This window comes from Hydra vulgaris, chromosome 08 (genome assembly GCF_038396675.1).
Source record: "Hydra vulgaris chromosome 08, alternate assembly HydraT2T_AEP".
NCBI classification, from domain to species: domain Eukaryota; kingdom Metazoa; phylum Cnidaria; class Hydrozoa; order Anthoathecata; family Hydridae; genus Hydra; species Hydra vulgaris.
In genome coordinates, this window is record NC_088927.1 from 42,534,564 (window position 1) to 42,562,112 (window position 27,549).

Below are 27,549 nucleotides of genomic sequence, written 5' to 3' on the forward strand. Positions count from 1 at the left end.
AAGTTTCAAGTTAGATCCTTACCATGTACTAATACTATTGGTATTTACATGTATATTAACTACGAATTTACTTTATAAATTTTTCATATTTTAATATCCTTAATATCACTCAAAATCATGTACTGTGCTAGATGTGTAATCATAATGTAATTTTTTGTTTTTGTGCAAGGCCAAAAAAGACAACACCTCAAGACGATCATGCATTACTACGAGCGGTCAGAAGTAACAAAAAAAAGGCACCAATTCAATTAGCTAAACAGTTTAAGAAAGCTGGAGTAAAATTGAGTGATAGATCAATATGGAGATGTCTTTTCAACAGTGGATATGTGGCAAGAAGACCAAGAAAGAAGACAATTTACGAAGGATATGAAAAGTGGTATGAATGGAAAGCAACTTCGCGACTGGACGGGGGAAGACTGGGAGAACATTTAATGATGAAAGTAGTTTTTGTGTGGTGGATGATAGATCAATCTATGTGAGAATGAGAGTAAAAAGGGTTTCATCCAGACTGTGTGGTTCAATGTGTCAAACATCCAATGTCTGTGATGGTCTGAAGTGTTATGTCAGTACATGGCTGCGATCGTATCTACATTGTGGAGAAAACAATGAGGCAGGACCAGCACAAGAAAGTGCTTCAGGAGAGATTGCTACCACAAATGAAGACATGGTAACCAGAAAAGATGGCATCTTTATGCAGGGTGGTGCCCTTTGTCAAAAGGCAAAATCTGTCATGAAGTTTTTAGCTGACAACAAGGTGCCTGTTCTAGATTGGCCTGGCAATTCGCCTGACATGAACCCAATAGAGAATTTGTGGAACATCACCAAGAGTAAACTCAGCCAGTTAAAACCAACAACAAAGCAGCAGATAATTGAAGGAGTCAGCAGTGTGTGGCCCAGGGATGAAGACATGACTGCTTATTGTAAAAACTAGTCTCAAGCATGGCAAACCGTATTCGTGAAATGCTTAAAGTAAAGGGTGGTTTTACCCATTATTAATTAATTTTATTGACATTATTGGTGCTAACCACAATTTTAGACATTTTTTTTGCTGAACTGTTACTGCATTTATACATTATTAAATAGCATTGATGAAATAAAATGTTTTGCAAGAATATGTGCAAGTGAACAGAAATTTTCTTAACTTTTTACAGTTATGCTAATTTAATGGCCAGGTCTGTAGACCCTATATTATTAAAACTTTTATTTTATTTTTTAACAATTTTTTTAAAAAAAATCTTTTTCTCTTTTATTTTTATTCTGTAACTTAATTTGAAGTAATTAAATTTATTTTAAGTATGTCAATTATATAACCAAATTAAAATTTTATCTAACATAGTTGGTGTTTGGTGTTAAATTCTTGAAAAAAGGTTGCAAACACAAATAAGTAGATTCCTAGACAATCTGACTTTCTTGGCTTTAGGAAGGTGAACATAAGAAGATAAAAGAAGAGTATATGAAAAATACAATATAAACCCTATATTATTTATATTGTTACTGTATTTTTTTAAGAATGTTTCTTCAAATAATTTTTTTGTCTTTTATTTTTTTTATGTAACTTAATTTGAAGTAATTAAAAATTTGAAGAACAAATATTGAAACTATTTGATAAAATGAAAGAACTTGAAGAAAATATTTAGCTAAATAGAAGAATAAAAACAAATCTTTTAAAAAAATCACATATAGAAACTTTCTAAATTATTTTAATGTTAAAAATAATAAAAATAGTAACTTATTACAACAACAACAACAAAAATAATTTCACAAAACAAAAAAAACAAAAAAGATCTGAAAAAACTTTAACCCAAAAAAGCTTAAGTTAAAAAGTTACCCCAGTTTATGGAATTGAAAACAAATTTCAATCAAATGCAAATATTAAAAACAGTTTTACATTTAAATATAAATACAAATACGATAACGCATATTATTACCAAATACAAATTTAACTGTGATTATTATTAGCAAAAATGATTAAAACCAACATAAAATCAATAATAAATATTGTATTTACTACCTCATCTAGACAAAATATCCAGATTTGGTTAAGAAAACTTTCTATTACTAAGTGATCTATCTTCAAAAACAGAGATATCGTTTTTAGAACTGATACTTGATCATTTTCATTCTTGCTAAATTTAAAAAGAAACAATGAATTTATGTATATAGTTTGTAATATATATTTTAGGGCAAGTTGACTTTCTCTTTTCTATCACAAGATATATTGAATTTCGAAAAAAAATCAATTATTTCAGCTTATGTATCTCATAACAAACATGCATCACAAAAAAACATTCCTGAGTTGAATGAAACATCCTAAACAGTAAAGTATTTGGTAAACATTCTAAACAGTGTCACCTATGATGTACAACCCATTAAAACTACCTGTATAAACATAGATTTTTGCCTGCAAAACCACATTAACAATGTTTCAAAAAACAAAAATAGTATTAAAAATTAATAAAAACATATATAGTTTATTTTTCATTTATTTTTTGAAAAGTCTGATATGGCTTTTTGGCCAACTTGATCTTTCTTCCCATATTGTCTGCTATAGTAACTGAATTATATGCTTTTTTTGTACTTTTGTTTTAATAATAACAAATAAAATATAAAGAATATAATATATAAATATATATATATATATATATATATATATATATATATATATATATATATATATATATATATATATTTATATATATATATATGTATATATAGATAGAATATATATATAAACCTAAAAAAATCGATATAAAGTATAAATATTAAATAAAAAATATACTTAGTCATAGTGCATACATACTTCCATTTATAATACCCCAAATATAATAAATTTACATACCTATTATGAAAATTTAAAAGTGTTGAGTGCAGCATATCTACCATCCAGTTATAAAAAGGGTAACTGTTTGATCTATCCTCTACACGCTAAGATCAGTAAACATTAAAACTATTATACCAAAATAAAGCGCAAATAAAAAAAAAAAAATGAAATACGAGAAATTTAAAAATTGATTTTCAATAATATCGATTTTCAAAACTTTAAAAAATGAATACTAAAAACAACCTGGTAAATATCATATTCTGTAATAACTTTTAATAATTCTTCTAAACATTTGACAGCGAGCGATCTGTTTTCAATTAACATATTGTTTTTTATTTGACAATAGAAGTCAAAGTGCTTAAGAAGATCAAACATTTCATTGTAACCCAAATTAAAAGCAGAATTAGACTTCCTATAACAATAATATATTTTAATTTAGCTAAATAATCATTATATTTCTATAACTTTTTATTTTATAGTCATTAAAAGCCTTTAGGACCAACATGCATCACCTCAGATTTGATGAGTCTTGGTGGGTTCATACAAATGAAAAAAGCTAACTTTGAATTTTTTAGTTTAAATCTGAAATATCATCTTTTTAAATTTCTGGCATTTCTTAAAAAATAAATTCAAAGAGAATATAATACGTGTGCTACAATCAAATTTGATTACGCAAAGTTTGCGTAAACATGAGCATCAACAGCATTTATACAGGAATGTTGAAAAAAATACTGAACTTAGAACAAGATTTATGTAATTATGTTATTAATATTACAAGACTTAGTTTTAAATTTTACTTAATTCAGACATTAGTTTTTGTTTACTACATTTAAATTTCTCAGAAAGATAGAGTTAGCTATGCAAAAAGAAAGGCGAACAACATGAAATTATAAACAAGACTGTAAATTACGGACCAAATTTTGTCAAATTCTTCTTTTCTTGGACTTGATCATACCAGTGGTGGCTCGTCTAATTTATAAATAGGATCCTGGTCCCATCTACATTTGTTTAAAGTATTTCTTTATGTGAATATAACTTATATTACCACGTATTTTTATACTTATGATGCATACTTTTTATGTACATTTCTTAATTTTACTTTACTTAATTTTCTGAAATCTTTTGTTGTGTATAAATTTGTATGTCCTAGCTGTAATGCTTGGTATATAAGTGAAACTACCAGACACTATACAACAAGGGTTTTAGATATTCATATAATAATTTCAAGAGTTTTAGATATTCATATAAAAATTTTATATTCATAATAACGTACGCCACGCAAAATTTATGCAAGATGTACTTTAATTTTAATGTATGTGGCATAAGTTTAAATTAAAATGATCTATTTCTTTGATTTGAAAGCTAAATTCAGCATGTTTTTTTTTTATATTTTAATTGAACTTTATCATACTATTCAATTTATCGTACTCTGGTCAAGTTAAACCATTCTCTATCTTGTACAGTTTTTTAGGGTCCATTTGACAAAAAACTTTGCTTAATTAGAACTTTTACTTTGAATTGCATAAAAGTCCATGTAATAAATTATCAAAACTTGCAACACTTCAATGAAAATTCCAAACTTTCATCAAAACGTTGGAATATCAAATATTTTTTGTCAAATATAAGTTAATAAACTAAATATTTTCACTGATATCTTTAAATCGGTTAAGCTTATATTATAAGTCTATTTATATTATATTATAAGTATATTTATAAAGTTTAAAAAAAAAGCTTTGAATAAACAATACCTACAAATATATTTGTTACAGGTACTTGTTTATTGTTATTTGGTTTTTATATTAATAAATATAAAAACCAAAGCTTTTTTGTGTCGATTTCCCAGACTTCACATGAAAAAAAAGGATGGCCACATGGATGACCCCATGACTTGATGCTGAGCGCGCATAATTGTGCCTATTTATAACATGTTTAAGTATTAAACATGTTATCAATGAGCACAGGAAATATTGCGCTGGGCAATTTTATTCATAAGATGCACTGATATATATATATATATATATATATATATATATATATATATTTATATATATATATATATTTATTATTATTATTTTTCTCATTTTACACTGTGTTTCATCAATAAAGACTTATCAGGAAATATATATATATATATATATATATATATATATATATATATATATATATATATATATATATATATATATATATCGAGTATGCTACAGCACTCCCTTGCGAGTCAGGCTATTTGTCAGTCGATATAGCAGCACTCCCTTGTGAGTCAGGTTATTTGTCAGTCGATGTAGCAGCACTCTCTTGCGAGTCAGGCTATAAGATAGTCGATGTAGCAACACACCGCGCATGATTTACAGAGAAAAAATAAAAATAAAAACATTTTATTAAAAATACTATAGCTAACTTTGTAACTCATTTTCCAGACAACCCTAATAACTTACCTTTACTCCTTGATTTGTGTCTTTTCTCTGACCATGGCTTGCATTCAGTGTCTTTTTTTTCTTCCTTAGGTGGTTCTGACCATGCAATGATCTCTACAAATCTTTCATCTTGTACTTCTTTTTTTGAGCTACCATATCATTGCAATACTTACTACTACCTTAAATCTGACTGGGATTCTTTTCATGATTTTCTTAGTGATGTTCTCCCACTTAACCTTCTGGATCCAGGCAGTAAATTAAGCTTCTATTCCTTCTTTGTTGGTTCCAAGTCAAGCCTCATTCTATTCCATGGTTTTCACCTTCTTGTACAGCTGCTATATCTAATCATAATCATTTTTTTCATCTTATTTGAAAGAACAACTCTTTTGAGAACAAACATCTATTTATTATTGCAAGCAGTTGATATAAATAGGTGCCATCTAATGCTAAGCTGATAGTATCATATCTCAGAATTTAGGCTCTAGAAACTTATGAAAATTCTTTAACAGTTTCATTAACAAAGGTAGTTCTAACATTCTATCACTCATTCATGAGACTGATCTTAATACTTCTCCTAAGGATAAGGCAGAACTACTTGCAAAGAACTTTTCTTCTAATTCAATTCTTAAATCTTATGGTCATATTCTCTCTGCCAATTAAACAGGTTAACCCCTTGTTATTGTTAGAGTTGCTTGACTTTCAAGCAACTCTAGCTTCCATTGCTAAAGTCATATTTTAATTAGAGTTTAAATTGAGATATGACCTATAGCTTGTTCAGACAACATTCCTGTTATAGTCTTACAATTCATTTCTTTCTAACTGCTTTATCAAAGTCATTCTCGAAGGCTAATACTCTTTTTCATTTCCAGTAATTTCTGGTATACCTCAAGGTTCTATCCTTGGTCTAGTTTAGTTTCTTATCTACATTAATGATCTTCGTGACAACCTTACATCTAAAGTGACTCTATTTGCAGATGACTCAACTTTACACTACTGTCTTGACAAAAAGTCTTCTCTTTTCGATTGCTTAGAACAGACAGCTGATCTTGAATCTGATCTCACTTCTGTAACAAATTGGAGTTTGCAGTGGCTTGTGAATTTTAACTCCAATAAAACTCAGTTATTAACTACAAACAACTATTGCAATATTAATGAATTGCAGCCATCTCACTGGTTCCACTTCTTCATGTCTACTTGGATTATTGTTCATTACTGACCTCTCATGGTAAACACTTATACAATTGGTTACTAAATTAGCATCTGCTTCTTGTTATCATGCTCTTCTCTATCATGGTCTATCTCTTCTCTTTATCGTTGCCATTTTCTAACTCTTTATTCCATTATATACCTTTACAAATCTCTTATTTGCCTCTGTATAAAATACTGTTGTCATATTTGGGCTGATTCTTCTAATGATGCTCTTTTTCTTTCAGACAAGATCCAAAAACGCATTGTAAATTTAGTTGAACCCATGCTATCTTCCAAGCTTGAGCTTCTCTCCTATCTTCATAAAGTTACATCTCTTTCTCTTTTCTATAAATACTATGATGGTCACTGCTCAAAAGAGCTATAATCTCTAGTTATCATCAAGCAAAACTCATTCTTGCTTGAGTTGTTATTTAGCAAAGTCTTATTTTTTTACTGTATCTCTCCCTGCATGTTCTGAAAACTTTAATTTGTCTAGTTTTTCCCCCTGTACTTCAACCTTTTAGAGCTCTCTCCCATCTTCATGTTTCCCTGATTTATTCAACCTACAACTTTTCAAGTCTTCTGTCAACTGTTTTCTTGCGCTTTAATAATTTCTTGTAAATTTTGTATTTGTAAATTAAAAAAAAATAATTTATTTTTGTTTTTATGAATTTTGTGTTTGTGAATTATACTTTTGCATTTGTATATAGAATTAATAAAAAAATCATTAAATTTATGTAAATATGATTATCTTTTATGTTTTATCCAAATATAACTAAATGATACATTTCATAGCGAATTTCCTTTTTGATTTTTTTGTTGTTGTTTTCAGTGCACTTAACCAGCAATTTAGTTTACTGACAGTATTTTTAATTCCCTTAATAAAAAACATTTATAACTTACTTTAAAGTATATTAATTATTATTATGCAAAGATTTTTGTAACTTTCCTAACTTAAGATAAAAATCTTATGATAAAAGATTAAAAAAAGTTTTTTGAATAATAACAGTAATTGAAAAAAAAAAACAGTGTGTTAAACATATTAAAAAATCTTAACTAGAGAATAACTGACATCAATTAAAAAATGTATTTTAAATTTTGAGTGAATGATGCAGTCTTGCTTCATGACAACGCTTTTATTCACATTTAAAAAAAATTTTTTTTGAACCTTTGAGAATTTTAAACCAATTAGGAATTATATATATACAGTATGTCAAAAAAGTCACCCCCTGTTGATTTTTCAATAAAAACAAAATTTTGTATGCTTAAATTTAGATTTTTTACCTAAATTTTTTTTTTTATATTGAATTTATATCAAAAAACATTTTTATAACAAGAAATTAATATGCTTATACTTAAAACAAAAATTATCCACTAAATTAGAAAAAGTGTAAGTCAAAAAATCACCCCCTAATCATTTTTTAACTTTTCTGTTGTTTAAATTAGTAAAATTGCAGAAAATAAGCCAAAAACAATCAAATTTGATTGATAGAAGTTATTCTAACTAATTTTTTAGCAAAGTTTGTTTTCTTTTTAGGTTCTTAATAAGAAAATTATGGCAAAAAGATATGAAATTCATGATTCAGTAAAAAAACTGATCCTGGGACACTATAAAAGTGGAAAAGGATATTAAACTATTTCTAAAATAGTCCATGTTAAGCCTAATAGTGTAGGAAATATCATTAGAAAATATAAAAAAATGGGTACTGTTAAAAATTCGCCAAGAAAAGGACGCCCAGCTAAGACTACCCAACGCATTGATAGAGAAATTATTCGAAAAGTTGAACAAGATCGAGGATTATCTGCACCAAAGCTTGCAAAAGATTTACAAACAGATCATGGTATAACTGTAAATCCTCAAACTGTTCGCAATCGCTTGAAAAATCCAGGCTTTGTAGGTAGAGCTGCTCCAAAAAAGCCTTTTTTGAGTAAAAAGAATCAAAAGAAAAGATTGGCTTGGGCTAAGAAACATTCAAATTGGACTATTGACCAATGGCAAAGAGTTTTATGGTCCGATGAAACAAAAATACGTTTGTTTGGTTCTGATGGTAGCATACGCAAATGGAGAAAAAATGATGAATGCCTAAATCCTAAATGTATGAGACCAACTGTCAAGCATGGGGGAGGTGACATTAAGCTTTACTATAAAATTTCAATATAATATATACTTCTAACTTACTTTTTCCTCTTATCATAGGTCAAATGATGGTTTGGGGCTCTTTTTCTTGGAGTGGTGTTGGCAAACTCGAATTCATTGACGGAATAATGACAAAAGAGGTTTATACTGACATTCTGAAGCGAAAACTGAGATCAAGTGCCAGAAGTGCTGGCTTATCTCGTAATTTTATCTTTTAACAGGATGGAGATCCTAAACACACATCAAAGTTAGCTACTGAGTGGTTAAAGAAAAACAGTATTAAGATGTTAGATTGGGTTCCTCAGTCACCAGACCTAAATCCGATTGAAAATTTATGGAATCTTTTTAAAATTAAAGTAGCTGATCAAAAACCATCCAGCTTGTCGCAATTAAAGGCAATTCTCATTAAGGAGTGGGAAAAATTTGACATACAATGGCTTAAAAACTTAGTAAATTCAATGCCTAAAAGATGTCTTGCAGTCATCAAGGCAAAAGGCCCACAAATAGACTATTAATTTTATATTAGCAAAATAATTATTTAAGGGGTGATACACTTTTTTGACTTACACTTTTTCTAATTTAGTGGATAATTTTTGTTTTAAGTAAAAGAATATTAATTTCTTGTAATAAAAATGTTTTTTGATATAAATTCAATATTTAAAAAAAAAATTCGGGTCAAAAATCTATATTTAAGCATATAAAAGTTTTTTTTTATTGAAAAACCATCACTGGGGTGATGGTTTTTCAATAAAAACTTTTTTGACATACTGTATATATATATATATATATATATATATATATATATATATATATATATATATATATATATATATATATATATATATATATATATATATATATATATACTCACATGTTTTATCTAAAAAGGTCTTCTTATAATTGTTAAGGATAGTTAGTTGAAAAGTGCAATTAAAATTGTGTTTAATTTAATAATTATTATTTTTAATATTTATTACAACTTTTCATGTCAACAAGTCAAAACAAATGACCACTTCACATTTAAAGATGCCAAAGAGTCAACAAATGGCATTAATCTAGGTAAATTTTGCAGAAAATTTTACATTGTTTGGCTGTGATGGGGATACAGATTTTATGCTCACATTTTCTTACTTAACTGCCTCCTAGTGTGAATGTTAGTGCCTGCTCAGTTTGAAGACCCCTTGCCATGGATATAAAATCTGCAATTTAATCTTTGATTTAATGCAGCACAGTACAATCTCCAATTGTACTGTCTGCATTAAAGCCACACCTTTCTAAAAAAAAACTAATGCTATGGCCTTAAATTTTACAAAAACAGAATTATAATTTAAAATCGTGGCCATGTGTAATGTGTTCAGATAAAGTGCAGCAGTTAGCAGCACAAAAAGTTTGCCAGCTACCTAACTTAAAACTTTATTTTTTAACAAAATGATGACCAGTTTATGAAATAATTTTTATGATGTGGTATTATGGTAACATTTTTTTAATAAAGCATAAGTAGAGTTTATGGTGTAAACTGAAGTCCGATAAAGAAATACAATATATCAGCTCTCGAAAAAGTTCAAAGAAGAACAACTCGAACAACAAGTCTCTTACATCTAAGTTATGATGATTAAATAAGTTTATTATTATAATGATTGAAACTTGTTGGTTAAGAGGAGATACAATGGAGTGCTTCAAAATTGTCCACAGTTTAATACAAGTTAAGTGGTGTACATCTATGTCAAAAATAATAATAAAACCAACCTGAATACCGAAGAAATCCCATTCGATTCAAAAAGGAATTATTAACAGAATGTTGAGAAAATTTCATTCTTAATAGAATAGCCACTGTATGGATTTGTCTTCCCCCATTTATCATGCTATCTACATCAGTGGAAGTAAATGATTAGGCAAATATATTAAAAGCAAACATAAAGTCACCGGCTTTTACTGGCCAATATTGAGTGTGCTTATTACTCTTGTTTAACATTATAAACATTAAAGTTTTTGTTATAAATTATTTTAATTGTTATTTTGTTAAATTTAAGTAATAAATAGTTATTATTATTAACTGATTACTAATTTACAATCAGAAATCTATTTATTTCGTCATTTTACACATTTTACAATGTTATCTATAAATTTAAACAAATATATATAATTACAAGCTGACTGGGGCTAGTAGAAGTCAAAATGACTTATCATCAAGCCCCTTTGTGAAATACAAAAAAAATACAATTAAATTTTACATCTTCCAATATTACATAAAAGAGTGAAATTAATAAGTTTAAAAAAAAAAAAAAAAAAATTTGGTTAGAAATTTTAGAAGGTTAAAAAAGAACTTAAAAAAAAGTTAAAAAAAAAACTTAAAGTTAAAAAAAGGAGAAATTTAAGATAAAGTTAAAATATAAAATAACAAATAAAAAATTACAAATCTGTACATATTCGTATACATATTAAAAACAATAAACAAAAAAAAAAAAAAATTTAATTCGCTTCATATGCATATACATATTCAATACAATATCAAAATTAAATAAAGTACATAAAAAATTAAAAATACAAAATTATTTCGATTTTTTTTTAAAAAAAATGAGAGAATGTACGCAATGTTTAAATTTAGTAAGTGTTTTTTTATAGTTCTTTTAAATGTAGCAATAGATTTTATTTTTTTCATATTTTCGTCAAGAACCGAATTCCACAAGCGTGGTCCCCGGCATATAGTCGAATCAAGAAGTCAGATTTTTTGAGTGATGTTAATGGGATGTAGTAATTACTCATTGAATGTCTTGTTTCATATTTATGATTAATTCGAGTGAAACTTTAAAAAAAATATTTTGGAATCATTTAATTGTGAAGTTTAAACATAAATAACAAGTTATGGTATATATTTAGTTTGTATACATTTAGAGCATTTATTTCCTTGAGTAACGGCTCGGCACTTTCGTATCTACTTGCGCCCAAAACTTATCTACTTGCTTGCTTTTGTTTTGTATAAATAATTTTTAGGAAAGATAAATGATTGTTTGCCCAGGCAATATTACAATAGTTAATATGACTATGTATAAATGAAAAGTATAAATTTTTTAAACATAAATTATTTAAAAGATGTTTTGTCTTGTACATAATCCCCAGGGTCTTTGAAACTTTGTTCTCGACTAGCTTTATTTGGCTTTTCCAATTTAAATTCTCATCGAAAATTATTCCTAGTATTTTCATTGAAAAAACTCTTTTTATTTTAATATTGTTAATTGTTAATTGAGGTAATTTGAGTGGAAGGTTCTCGGATTTAGATGACTTAGCAAACAAAATATATTTCGTTTTTTCAATATTTAATAAAAGTGTATTTGCTTCAAACCACTCATTAAGATATATTAATTCTGTGTTTACAATATAAAAAATATTTTTTAAATTTGAGTCAGAAAAGAAAACATTTGTGTCATCAGCAAAAATAATATAATTAAGTATTTTTGAAGACAAATAAATATCATTAATATAAATTAAAAATAGCAGGGGTCCAAGTATTTAAAATTTAAAAGTAGTTCTACTGCTTATAAAGCAAAAATAGGTACAAATTAAAACAAATTGATAAATAAAAACAATAAAACAGTTATAAAAACAAAACAAAAATTTATTTTATAAGAATAAATTTTTCTCTCTTGAAACTTCTACTTTTTTTGCACTTGTAAAGTATGATTTTTGTAAAGTTTAAATTTTCATCAAATAAATATCAAAAATAAACTACACATCATCAATTACAGTTTTATGTAAGTAGAATATAGCACTGCTTGCATAAGTTTAATTTTTTGTAAATAAATTTTAATTTTTATTTAGATTAATAGCTGCTAATATTGATCAGATTAAAAGTTTACTTTCATTGCTTTGTGCTTATTTGTCAAAATCCTGGAAGTTACAGTGTCTCCTTAAGTTGAACCTTCTTGAGGTACTGAAGAATATACACACAAACATATTTATTTATATATATATGTGTGTGAGTGTATATATTTTTATGGTTAATTTTATTTTAATTGTAAATTCTTATTTAATATTTTAATTAGTCATGCAAGATAAAAAACTTGAAAAGTTAATTTAAAAATTGGATGTTAATTTAAAAGTTAATTTAAAAATTGGAAGCATTTTTGAACTAGAACAAATTACTGCAACACAATATTTACTCAATATTATTTTCAAACTTTATTATTTATATTATTTTCTTATTTTAACAAATATTATTTTCTTATTTTTGCAAATATTTCTGTAATCTAATTGCATGGGAATTTGAAAAGTTTGATTCAGTTTAGAGTCCTGTGAAAAGCAAATTGTGAGATAGAATAGACTAAGGTTTGCCTAAAACTTAAGAGATATTTCACAAAATGTTAAAATCTATGGAAGTATAATATAAAAGAATTTTAGTTTTTTTAATTTAAAGAATAAATGAATTACTTAGCCATAAACGGGCTTGCACTAGAGTTGTTAACCGAAGGATTTTGTAAAATTCTGGGGAAAAAAGTTCTATCAAAAGGATATTGATAACAAGAAAATTACTTTAAATTATTATAGCTAATTCAGGCTGGGACAGGAATGGCGTACAGTCAAGCACTATTGCTGACCATGCCAATGTGTTTTTTTTTTGACAACATGACCACAACAGTTAAGATTTTTAGATAATTTTTAAACGTTTTAGAAATGCGCTGAAAAAAGAAACGCTAGCTAAACTTAAACTAGGAAGAAAATTAAAAAAGAAAAAAAAAAAGAAAACTTTTTATGAAAAAGAAAATATAAAAGCACTAAAAATTACTTTTTGTTACATTTTTAACTGTGTTTAAAATAAATTACTTAAAAATCTTTAAAAAAATTTTATTAAAAGTTTTGCAATACGTTTTTAACAAATTACTTCTAATGATTGTTTAATAAATGAACAAATTTTATTTAAATTACTAAAATGTGTCATATATATTATTTTAAAATTGTATAAACATACTTTTTCCAAAAAGTTGCAAAAAAGAAATGTTTTAAAAAATACCGTAGTCTATTTAAAATAGTAATTTTTAATCACTTCATGCTTTGATGAAAAAAAAAAGTTCTAAACAATTCTTTGTAAAAATATAAAAAAATAAAAAATAAAGCAATTAAATCATTCCATTGCAATGGAAGAGTTAATATAACTTATTCATAATTTAAAGTAGCTTAAAAAATTATCTTTCAAAAGGTTTAGAAAGACACGGAAAAATAGTTTCAAACAAATTTAATATTTTATAATTAAATTTATCATTAAAAAAAAACATGCTTACATTAAAAGAATTTAAATATAATATTATTTGTTAATTTACTCAAAATATGTTTATTTTAAACAATCACTAAAATTACTCTTTTACTTTATTTAAAGCGTAAAATAAAAACTTTAGAAAAGATCAACAATTAAAAGTTATTTATAAACTAGCAATTTTTTTTGATAGCATTTAAATTTTTAAAACATCAAAACCGCTGTGGTCAAACTGTTAAGAAAAAATATTATAAGCATGGTCAGTTACAGTGTACGATTGCGCACCATTCCTGTACAAACCTGCTAATTTATAGCTTGTAAAGTATTAGGTAAAAAAAAGTACACGATAAATTTTATTTTATTTTATATTAGCGCCACTTTTGTTATTTTAATTTTTTTGTTTGTTTTGTTATAATGATTGATCTTATCAAAAAAATGAAAAAGCATTAATTATTACAAACTTTAAATGACATCTTATAAAGAGTTTACTTTTTTATAATTAAATAAAAAACTTATTCTATGGACATAACTCTATTATTAATTTTTTTAAATAATATTTTGAGGGAGTTTAGATTATCAAGAATAAACATACTTGATTGCAATATCAAGTATAAATGTATTTAATAACAATCTAAACTCCCTTTATTTATATTTATTTGAAAAATTAATAACAGAGTTATATCTATAGAAGAAATTTTTTATTTAATTAGTTATTTGTCAGTAGACAAGGGAAATGCACTAGTTCCAAAAACATCATTTTGAGATAATCAACAAATAAGTTTTTGCGAAATAGTTAAAATGATAAGTTTTTGTGTAATAGTTGAAATAAAAAATCTTAATAACTCATTAATAATTGATTTATTAAATTTGTGTTGTATATCAAATGATAGAGAATTTAAAATACTAAGTAGTGCTATAAATTACTCCATTCTGCCAAAAATGGATTAATGCATTTCCCTTGTATACCGAGGTATTACAAGTATTTATGCTTGAAGTAATATAGCTGTTGCAATGTCTTTATATTTGTAAGTTTTATTTTGCAAAAAATAAAAGTTTAAAAAAATAATATTTTATAATAGTTACATCAGCTTTATATAGTTAACAGATTGTGCGATATCAAAAAAGTGAAAACAGAAATTAGGTTAGGTTTAATAAAGAAATTAGGTCAAGATTTCCTTAATTCTTTTTGGTCTTGGGTTGACAAAAGAAATCTGTTTGCCACATTATTAAGTTTATTACCCAATAAAAATTTTTTATTTTTTAAGTTAATAAATTAATTACCTAATAAAATTTTCTTAGGTAATTGAGTTATTAGGTTAATTACCCAATAAAGTTTTTTTTAAGTTACTTACCCAATAAAAAGTACCCTTTATTAAGTTAATTACTGAATAAAAAATTTTCATTTGCAATTTTTTTTAACAACTTCAAAACTCAGCTAAATGTATTATTTGTTGCTATTGTTTTTTATTTATTTGTTGCTTACTTTTTTGTCTTATGTTTGACATTTTTTGTAATACTATTATTAGCTATGTATCCATTGAATTTTATTAGGTTTTAGCAAAGTTCTGCAAGGAGGATTTATCCATTGGTAATGATCTTGTTTTGTGTGTTTGGCATGATGTTCTTCAGTATCAAGTTTTAAAACAGCCACTTGCTTTGAAATTAAATCTTTTGGTTAGAAATCGTTTTAGTGTAATATTGTTTAAAACACCCAATATATGAAAGTATATACCACTACAGGGTGTTAGCCAGGAATATGTTTTTTACCGTGTTTTTGTGATATTGGGAATGTTTATTGTTAATGTTTTTCAAAATATTGGGAATTTTTATTAATATTGTCCTATTACTTCAAAAAAAAAACAAAAAAAAGTGATTGAATTTTGGAAATTTCAAAACCCATTGGGAATCGGGCTGGTTAACACCTTGTGCTAATTAAAATAAAATACTGCATATATTTAATTATATATATATATATATATATATATATATATATATATATATATATATATATATATATATATATATATATATGTATGTATGTATATTTATATACATATATACATAAATATATGTATATATATATATATATATATGTATATATATATATATATATATATATATATATATATATATATATATATATATATATATATATATAAATATATATATATATATATATATAATATATATATATATATATATATATATATATAATAATATTAATATTAATAATAATAATGTTTATTGTACATATGAAAATATGTGAGTCACTCAACTGTAGTTGCATGTCTTTAGTAGTAAAATGAAAAATACTAATGAAATTTGTGATATAACAAAATAATAACAATCTCCAATTTACTTTATGAATAATCATTTTTATTTTTATAATATTCTATTATATCGCTCCGTTCTCTTCGTTTTTCTAATGACGTCAATCCAAATTCTTTTAATCGCTCCTCATATTTCATACCTTTTAATTATCTTATTCTTGTTGCTCTTTGTTGTACTTGTTCTATTTTATTGATGTCTTTTTTATAATAAGGATTCCGAATTGGTGAAGCGAATTCCAAGTGGGGTCAAACTAACAAACAATACAGCAGTTTCATTAGGCCTTTATCTAAGTATATAAAACAATGCTTTATTTGACCAAGTATTCTGTTTGCTTTTCCTGCGATCATATCTATATGATTTTTCCATTTTATATCATTAGGTATTAGGACCCCTAAATCTTGTTCCAAAGATGTTTTTATCATAGTGTATTAATATTCACTGCTCGTTGGTTGGCTCATAATAATTATAGCGAGGTTTTTTTTCTCTATATGCATAATTTTTCAAATTTTATTGTTAAAGTGTAATAACCATTTTTTACTCCATTTACTAAGGTTCTATAAATCCTCTTGCATTGCATAGTTATCGTTGATATTTATAATCACCAAAGTAATTTTTCTATTGTCGACATACAACATACAGCAATCTTATATTTCTTGTGATATCATCACTATAGATAACAAATAATATCGAACCTATTACTGAGCCCTGTGACACTCCATTTGTTACCTACTTCCATTCTGATTTATAAGTACCAAGGACAACTATTTAAATTCTATTAGTCAGATATGCTTTAAACCAGTTTACTAAAACTTCATTTTCACAATATGTTTTTAATTTTATAAACAATCTTTTGTGTGCAACTGTATCAAATGCTTTGGAGAAGTCCAAAAAAGCTATATCAATTGAAAAGCCACATTCCAGGGACTGTAATTAAATCTAAAAATTCTAGTAAATTTGTGCAACAGTTTTTACTACGTACAAAGCTGTGCTGCGAATCAGGTATTAATTTATTTTCAACAAGATGTTCCATCAAACCGTCTCTTATTATACTCTCCATTACTTTGCATACGACAGACATTAATGAAACAGGATGGTAGTTTGTTGCTTTCAATTTGTCTCCTTTTTTAAATATAAGGATGATATTTGCACACTTGGAATTATGCCACTTGAGTTAATTCGATTTAAAATAATTGACAATGGAGTTGAAATACTATTAGAAACTCTCGGTTGCACTTTGTCCTCTCCAGTAGATTTATTAACATTTAATTTGCTTTTTAATAATGCTGTCAATATTTATCTGGATTTGCTATTGGTTTAGGTAATGCTTTATTAAACGTTGGTACATTGTCGTTTTCCTTTTGAAAAGTTGAATGAAAATTTTTTTTAAGTACTTTAGTAATATCTGATTCAATTATTGATATTGTTCCATCTTCCATTTCCAGAGCACTTATTTTCTGATTGATTTCAGTTTTACTGTTTATATATTGGTATATCAATTTAGGGTTTTCTTTGAATTGATGAACAATTTCATACTCATACTCTCTGATTGTTGATTTTACAGTTTTTTTTGTGACTTTATTGATATTTTTGTATTCCCTTAATAAATTTTGGTCTCTAAATTTGGAATTCCTACGTTTGATCCACTGTTTTATTTTCCACTTTATCAATGATGCTAATTTTTTTTAAGCCATGGTGCTCTTTTGATTTTATTTATATTTGATTGCAGGATATATAGAGTGCATGCCATATCATAATGTTGTAACCATTTATAGTAACACTTGTCTGGGTTAAGGTTTTCAAAGAGCTTATCCCAGTTGATTTTATCAAAGTAATGTTCATATTACTGTAGTTCTCTTTATGATACATATTTTTTAGCATATGATTGACTTACAATTTTATTTGATGGAATAAAGTTATAGCAAAACGAAAGAATATGATGTCAATTAAGTCCATGTTGAAGTGGTGGGTGGTGTACTAAATTAAAAATTCTTGAATTTCTTTCTGTTATTACCAGATCCTGAATATTGTTTTTTTTATTATTTTCAAGATAAAATGATGGTTTTATTACATTTTAAAACATATAGAACTTATCTAAGCCATCTATAAATAACTGCGCTATTTCGTTTTTTTAAGTTACATTGCCTACAAAATCACTCCAATTGATTTGAGGGAAATTAAAATCTCCACGTAAGAGAATACCACTTGCTTTTTTATTCAATATCATCTTGTCGGCTGCTTCAATTGACCTCATTACATTTATGCAGTTGTATATGTCACTAATTCCAGTACGATAAATACATCCACATATAAGTCTTTCACTGTAAATGTCTAAAGAACGCCAAATCTGTTCAGTTAGGTTACTTTGAAGTTCAGTATTAGAAATTTGAAAGAGCTTAAAGTTTTAGCTATATATATATATATATACTTCACCACCTTTTCTGAACGCTCTATCATTTCTATATAAGCAATACCCAGGAATATTAGTTACTGAGTTATGCTCACCATGTCTTGCATACCATAATTATATGCAGTGAATTTCTCTCAACCTCAATTAATAATTCATTATATTTATTATTTAATGACATAGCGTTTGTGTACCCGCATTTTAAATAACTTTCTGTTTTCTTGTTTTTTTTGTGATTTGATCGGCAATTTTTTTTGATTTAATTTGCGTGAAGATGTTTGAATTGATTTCTTGACTTAAAAAAGTATTTGATGGCTTGTTTGAATAGTTTTGGGCTGATGTAGATGGTTTTATAGTATCATTGATATTATTGTGTGTATTAATTGGTTTTGAGCGTGCAATATGGGCTTTTTGCCATTCTACAAATGGATGTATGGAATGGCCGTTGGTTTCAAAGGTCTTAGATACATCAATGCAGCGGACCCTGTCAATGATAAATCAAAATGGGTTATCAAGATTACCATGTTTTTCAAGATCACTGTTTGCTGTTTTTCTTCCAATGTTAAGCTTATTAAACTCAGCTTGTTCCGCAATCGTTCAATCAGGTTGATAAAAAAATTCTTGTGTTCAGTTTTGGAAAGATTGGATGCTACTGCTAATACCATATTTCTCGATTCTACACTTTCAAATTCCACAATAATTGAGTTTTGGCTGTTTCTGGCATTAGAGCCGTTAGTTACATTGGTGGTTGAACTGAACTTGGGCTTTATTCTGAGTCCATACAATTTTAGTGTTAACTTTTAAACATGATATTATTTCTTTCACTTTTTCAGTAGTTATGGTCTGAGGTATCTGAAGGGAACATGCCTACAAATGCCTTTTTAGCTTTGTTTTTAGTTGCTTTAGCATTTGCAAATATTTGCACTAACGAAAGCTGTATTAGCTTGGGATCCTGGCTTAGCTAATGCTGCTGCATAGTCTCTGTATTTTGAAATCTTACTATTAGTGTCACTTGAACAAACTTTTTTTGTCTCAAGTATTTCAAGTTTCAATTTCAAATCATTGATTACAACTGGATATGTTGGATTATGTTATAAGAAATGCTAAATGGAGTTCAAGAGGAATTATAGCATTACTGGCATTTATATTATTGTCAGAACATTGACAGCAACTGCAACCAGCATGCAATTTTATTACTGATGAATGGATGAATATCTGGTTTTCCTATCACTATTATAATAGAATAAACTATTAAGTTTTATTAGCTGCAGTTAACCAGTATGCAAAAGCAAAAAAATCTTTTTTAAGACAATTACTGGTGTAATCATAAAACTGTTATAAACACTGCAAGATCCAATATTTGTGCAGAATATGCAGTAAAAACAGTGTAAGAAATTATGGTTTATGCAAAAACTGAAAAAACAAGCTATAAAAAACTAATTTTTTGTTATAAAATTTAAAAGTTATACTGGTACTAATTTTTTAAGCATCTAGAATTTATTTGAAATACATGACTTTATATTGAAAAGGCCTAAAATCATTAAAAACCTTTTTGCATTATGTTTGTATATTCTTTTGCCTGGTTGTCTTACCATAAAATTGGTCGTCTTTACAATAAAATTCATTTAGAAAACTGAAAAATGTTTAAAAACTTAAAAAAAAACTTTTTTTAGGCAATAGATTGCCTGATGAAACGAAAACTCTCAGTTGATGTAGCCCCATTCTTTGCATGTTCTACCTATTTTTCAGTCGATGTTGCAGCACTAAGTTTTGTTTTTCGATTCGTGGAGATGGCACTATTTATTTCAATTGATTTGGTTGAACATTTGTTTTTCTAAAATCGTTACTACTATTTATGTACACGTGTGAAGTTTCATGTAGATCTGTTAACCTATTTGTATATTTACAGGTGTTCAAAGTAAATTTAAGTAGTATAAAGCTATAAAAAAAAATTTCTTATTAAATATTATTTTTTAAAAGTCTAAACATTTATTGATATAAAACAAATTCCTGCCATTTTTCATGATTTCCTATCTTTATACTTTTCTCAATTATGAGCCTGCAATTTCCTACCTTTTGCCATGAAGCAGGTATGGTGGCTGTCCCAGGAATACAAAATTTGTACTTGTCCTCAGAAAGCACCATAAGTGTAAGCTCTGTCAGCTCAATGAAGTCCTTCTTTGTAATTCTCAATGAAGTCCCTTCTTTCCTAGGCAACTATAAGTTATTGTTATCTAGTTATTGTGCTACCTTTTTAGTTAATAAACATAGGTTGTTACATTGTGGTATGTAAAAGTTGAGGTTGAAATTTCCACCAGATTTTTTTTCTAGTTATTGCAGTTATGATTTTTGTTCACTTTTAACACTAAAACAAATTAAAAATTTGTTTTTAAGGAATATTTGTTAGAAGACATGTTTTCATTCTTCTATTTAGTAGGCCATTTTATCAGTCTTTTTATTTTTTTTATCAGTCATTTTATCAATCTCAAAAAAATCTACAGATTTTTTCTTAACTTGAAGTAAAAATATTTGTATTTCTATTTAGAAAGTGCTGGTAGCATATATTTGTATTTGAATTTGTATTTGGAAATCTAGAATAAACATATTTGTATTTGATCAAGTCTATTTGACCCCTGACTGCTGTATAAGAAGTTTTTTTGTTTTTTGAAACTAGAATAGTATCAAGTTTTTTGAGTTTCTTCTTAAATTCTCGATTAAAGACAATCATCATCTTTGTTGGAACTATTTTAGCTGAGCTCACTGTCTGACATTGTTTCATATCAGAAAGTGATATGATTTCAAGCATAGATAAACTCCTGTTAATATGATTTTGCTATCTTTATACTAAAATGTGTGATTAATTAATACATTTATTTTATTTTACAGCACATTTTTGCTGAATTATAATTTAATAGCAGACTTTAGCAATATAAATTATTTTTCTACAATAACTAATAATATGCTAATACTTTGTACCTAAGTTTGTAAATTTGTAATTGTGTATTTAGTAATTACTTTGAAAAATTAAATTTAAAAGCTAGAAAAAGACGCGACTCTGAGGAGATGTTTATAACTTAATCACTATACAAATTATATTTAAACATTAGCATTAATGTTTTTTTTTCCATTCTGAGGCCTTACATTGTTGTATGCATACTTTTTAGTTTTCATATCAGTGTTTACAGAATAATTTTTTTTAATTATGTAAGTACTGTTTGGGTGCATTGTCTGTATTATTTATTTTTAAATATTCTTCTATTAATCTTTATTTTTGTCTTAACAACTGTCAAAATATGCTTTGTTCAAAAAATAATTTTGCAATGGATTTGATATATGGTTTCCAAGAAAGATCGGAAGTAAGAGTTAATCCTAGAAGATGAAGGGTGGATGACTCATCGAGTACATAACCGTTCATAAATATAGGAAGATCTAAATTTTTGCGATAACGATTGGCTGAAAAAAATTGAGTTTTATCTGAATTAAAGTTCACCAGCCACTGTGAGCCTCATGCTGTAGCAGAAGTGAGATCCTTTTCAAGCATAAATGCCCCCTCAAAGCAATCAGAGAGTGTTGGCTTCTTATCATGACAAGAATTAAACAATGCCACCTTAGATGTCAGAATACCTAAAAGGTTGTTAATGTAAATTAAAAAGAGTATAGGGCCAAGGATTGAACCTTGAGGAACCCCTGAAAATACAGAAGAAGAGTGCTGTACATCGAGGACAACTTTTATACTACGATTGAAAAGGAAGGATTCAATGATCTTTAAGATGTTGCCAGATACACCATAAGAAGAAAGCTTATGGAGGAGACCAGCATGCCAAACTTTATCAAAAGCTTTAGAAATGTCAAGAACGATGGCCTTAACCTCTCTACCTTTATCTAATGCACAATAAAACCTATCGGTTATTACTGTTAGCAAATCAGCTGTAGAATGAGAAGATCGAAATCCAATTTGATGATCAGAAAGTAAGTTATTAGATTCGAGATAAGAGATTAAGTGTTTGTTAATTAAAGATTCAAAAACCTTGCTTATGGTAGGACGAAGACTAATGAGACAGTAGTTAGACGAGTCAGATTGCTCTCCAGATTTTTTGAAAATAGGGATAACAGATGCTGCTTTCCAGCAGGCTGGAAAACAAAACTCTGATAAGCACTTGTTGAATAGTTTTGAAAGTATAGGCGATAGCTCCAGAGAACACTACTGCAAGACTATAACAGTTATGTTGTCTGGGCCACAAGCTGTAGAAGAGTCTAAGCAGGAAATCACTTTAGATACAGAAGCTGGAGTGATACGAATGTCAAGCAATAGATCAATCTGTTTGAGAGCTATATCAGGTAGAAATAGTGGAATCAAGAGATGATATTAATGAAAAGTTCTTAGCAAATAATTCAGGTTTGTTTTTAGGTGAGGTGACTAAGTCTGAACCAAACAAGAGAGGTGGAACAACAGATTTGCCCTTATTATTGATATATTAGAGATTCTCCAGAAGTCATGAGAGCCTAATTTTTGTGATGAAATATGAGATTTCATGACCTGAGAATAGCATGCTTTGGTGTTAGACAAAGCCTTTTTACAATGGTTTCTAGCAGTAATAAACAGACGTCTGTTTTCTGGAGAATTGTTTTGCTGATAGATATGGAAGTAAAAGTTTCGATTGGCAATTGCAGCAGCACAATGTGAGGAAAACCATGGAGAAGAGTGAAGCTTGACCTGGAATTGTCGATTGGGAATAAAAGATTCCATGCCAGCCTGTATCCACAAAGTTATGCAAAAAGCCCATTTGTCAGCAGGAAAACAAAAAATTTCTACCCAAGTGCCATCATAAAAAAAATCATGAAGAGTCCCAGTCAGCTTTAAGGTAGTTGTAAGAGGTATGATGAAAGGGGGATTCAGATGATGAAGAACAATGAGATAATACTTTTAAAAAGATCAAACTGTGATCAGAAGCACCTAAGAGCGAATGTGGAAAAACTGAGCTCTGACTAGGATCAGAAACAAGAAATAAGTCAAGTATATAAGGTAAATGAGAGTTAAAGTCACCAACAACAACAATATTAGCTTATGGATAAAGAGGGAGGGCTTGGTCAATATGATCAAAAATAACATCAAAAAGAGTGCAGTCTTGAGATAAAAGAAAGCGATATATAACGAAAAGAAAGGCGATAGAGTGAAGTGGTGCTAAACGAAAGCACATAAAAGAATAGTCTGTGGATTTGAATGTAAATGCCCAAGCCAAGCATGTGACCATTGGAGTTTTTACGAATCAAAGGAAGATAACCATCAACATTAAGATCACAAGATTAGACAGGTGAACTCAAATTAGTCTCACAAAAAGCAAGTAGGTCTGGTGAACTTTGCAAGAGGCAAGACTCAATAGAAAAAAAGTTACTTCGAAGACCACGAATATTAGTGAATGATATGTTTAAAGAACTTGGTGATGACAATGATTTTTTGTATTTTATAGTTTTAGGTACTTTTAATTTTTTTATGACAATGATTTTTTGTGTTTTATAGTTTTTGGTAAATTTGTTAAAGAACTTGACTCAAAGCATAGATAGTACTCAGTACACTGTTTAATAGCCTTAGCAATTGCCTCATTACTATTAATAAACCCTAAGCCATAACAAAGGGCTCCAAATGTGGCCTTGGCAATGCACACCAAAAGTACAAACAGGTACTCCATCCATGCGCAATATGGCACTGTTAATACTTTGATATTTTTGAGCTGTTGATGGAATCAGCCTCTCTGAGAGCTACCACAGAGTTCGGGAAACCTGACTACCAGCCGGCCTTGGAACCATAAAACTGAGTTTTAGAGCTGTACACTCATAAGGAGATAATAGAATGAGTTGCCTAGTCATAAAAACAGAGACACAAGAAAAACCCATGCAATGAGTCAAGAAGATCCAGCATTCAACATCCTAAACTGGAAACAGTGTATTAAAAATACATCTGTGCCAGCCTAGTAGATGAAGAAGGGATGCAAGGCTGGTCAACAACTTAAGTCTTTGCCTAGGAGGCCTTCTACATGACAGTAGCAGGATGCATTTAACATCTGCCCAAAATGAGTATTTTTATTGAGACACTATCTCTAGCCTTTACTCAACTAAGAGCCCCAAGGCAGGGGTGCTTTAAGTAGGAATCTCTTACCCTTTGCCTAAAAAGGCATATCCTACAAGGCTGCAGGACAAGAAGCAGATTGTACTGGGTTACATGTTATCAGTAGCAAGATAACCTGACCTGACAAAAAGGTTTGTCATTATTGCAGCTGATTTCAAAGCTCTTTCTCAATGAACAGTGAATAATTCTACTTTTTTTTTTTTTTTGAAGTCTCTTCTTCAAATACAGGAAGTTTTGCAAAACCTTGTAGAAAACTTGTCCTTCGGGTGGAATAACCTATGTTCACAACTATAAATCGTCACAGTGTCAAATTTTTCTTACTTTTTTCTGGCATAAATAAATCATAAACAATAAATAAATAACTGCAATTAGTATATAGGAACATTTTATCAGTAAAATTAGTCAATAAAAGTTGTACAAAAATAATTTAATTCATAAATATGCAAACAAAGGTTTAAGTTAAAAATTATTACATATTATAAGTTATATCATATTTATTATATTATTACATAATCAATTTTAAGTTATAATAGCAATGTTAGTAAAGTGAAAAATACATTTAAATAAAAAAATAAAAAAATTACAAATTTGTTTTTTATTTTTTAAATATAAAATTCTGAACTCTATGCATCTAGTGTACACACTATATATAAACTCGTTTCACACAAAATTTTAAAATTAAGTTACTATAAAAATTTTTATTTTAACAAAAATTATATATATATATATATAGATATATAAATTATATATATAGATATATAAATTATATATATAGATATATAAATTATTTACATAGATATATAAATTATATATATAGATATATACATGTATATATATATATATCTATATATATATATATATATATATATATATATATATATATACACATATATATATATATGTATATATCTATATATCTATCTATCTATATATAAATATATATATATATTTATGTATATATATATGTATATATATATATGTATGTGTGTATATATATGTATGTGTGTATATATATATATATATATATATATATATATATATATATATATATATATATATATATATATATATATATATGTATGTATATATATATGTGTATATATATATGTATGTATATATATATATATATACATACATACATATATATATATATATATATATATATATATATATATATATATATATATATATATATATATATATAAATATATATATACATATATATATACATATATATATATATATATAAATATATATATACATATATATATATATATATAAATATATATATACATCTAATAAAATTTATAACCTAATTTATTCCTATGGACATCTAATAAAATTTATAACCTAATTTATTCCTATGGACATCTAATAAAATTTCAAACTTTTGTTTTAGCGGTACACATAACCTTGCGCTCAGAATAACAATCAAAACTATTTTATGCTTTTTAAATGACATTTCCAAATCTTCAAAGTTTCTACATAGATTTTTTTTCTTTTCAATTTTTTATTTAATAATTACCCAGTTCTTTACAATAATTTTCAATTCTTGGAAGTTTAAAGGATTTGTTATTTTAGACACGACTTTCACGTCATTTTCTTTATATCCAAACTGTTTGAGCCAGTTTGCTATAATGATATGATAATAAGTCAGGCCAGAACACTTTTCTATTTAGCAAACTTATCATGTTTTGTGTATTTAAATTGCTTATCGATTTTTTAGTTTGATCAATTTTACTTGGGAAAAACAATAAATAACATGATTAACAGTGTAAGGATGTATTTGCAACTTTTTAGGTATTGAAAAAGCTTCTATTCGCATTTTCCAAAGACTTGTGCAAATTATTTTTCCTAACATCTTCTTCTTTTGTCATTTTTAATACTTATCTCAAGTAAAATGGGAAGACTAAAACATTTTTTTGAGATGACATGTTGCCAACAAAATACAAACATAATTAAAAATATATTAATACAGCAACTCAAAAAAATGATGTATTTTCTCTTTCACATTTGTTTTGTGTACATGGTTTAATAATGAAAAAAATAAAAAAGTAAAATGTATGTGTATATATATATATATATATATATATATATATATATATATATATATATATATATATATATATATATATATATATATATATATATATATATGGGTTTTTATACATATATATATTTATATACACACTTGCTTGCTAAATTAAGCTTGTTTTGTTTAACTAATTATTCACAGGATAATTGTTTTTCAAGTATATCAAAAAATTCTAAATGTATTTGACTTGACTAACTTTTTTAGGTAGAAGTTATTTCATATGTTGCTGATCAGATCATGAAAAGTGATATATCAGAGAAGACCAATTTTGTTATGTTTTCTTTGCTCTCTCTCTATATCAAGCATATCAAAAATCAGTACAATTTTAAAAAGGTTACAACATTTATTCTTATATCTAATTCTTTGAGTTTTTTATTATAATTTTTTATTTTGTAATACTATTAGTAAACAAAAAAAGCAAAAGAACAAGATAAAAAGGTTGTTTTTATTTGAACGTCTCGTACAAATAAATAAAAGTTTTTATTGTAAGACACCATGTCTTACATATAGGGACAGTTTTTAACATTTGTAAACAGGGATGCGAAGTTTCATAAAAGACACCTTTTTAAAAGTCACAAAAGGATTATTTCTTTCTAGTTTTTGGTATCCAGGAGCTATGAAAATATAAAAAATTTTATGAAATACCTTTGGGAAAAAATCAGGACTCTAGGTTAAAGGTACAATCAATTTTGAACCCGAAGTCCTTACTAAGTTTTTCTGTATTCTTTTTTTTTACTTTTATTAGTATTTTCTTTTAGTTTCTTTTTTTCTTTCTCATTTTTATATAGAT

The 27,549-nt window shown here is 26.9% G+C and overlaps 2 protein-coding genes across 2 annotated transcripts in view; one reads left to right on the forward strand and one right to left on the reverse strand.

The window, feature by feature from the left end:
- Window positions 1-27,549, reverse strand: part of LOC136083860 (uncharacterized) — a 193,218-nt gene that overhangs the window by 75,772 nt on the left and 89,897 nt on the right. Inside the window, exons 9-11 of the mRNA XM_065803768.1 lie at window positions 3,065-3,233; window positions 2,840-2,925; window positions 2,012-2,126 (exon numbers count right to left, since the gene is read on the reverse strand). Coding sequence (XP_065659840.1) covers window positions 2,012-2,126; window positions 2,840-2,925; window positions 3,065-3,233 — 370 coding nt within the window. The remainder of the gene's footprint in view (window positions 1-2,011; window positions 2,127-2,839; window positions 2,926-3,064; window positions 3,234-27,549) is intronic.
- The window catches only part of LOC136084321 (uncharacterized), a 39,365-nt gene continuing 24,190 nt past the window's right edge, over window positions 12,375-27,549 (forward strand). Inside the window, exons 1-3 of the mRNA XM_065804369.1 lie at window positions 12,375-12,485; window positions 15,357-15,479; window positions 26,964-27,092. Coding sequence (XP_065660441.1) covers window positions 26,997-27,092 — 96 coding nt within the window. The 5' untranslated portion in view covers window positions 12,375-12,485; window positions 15,357-15,479; window positions 26,964-26,996. The remainder of the gene's footprint in view (window positions 12,486-15,356; window positions 15,480-26,963; window positions 27,093-27,549) is intronic.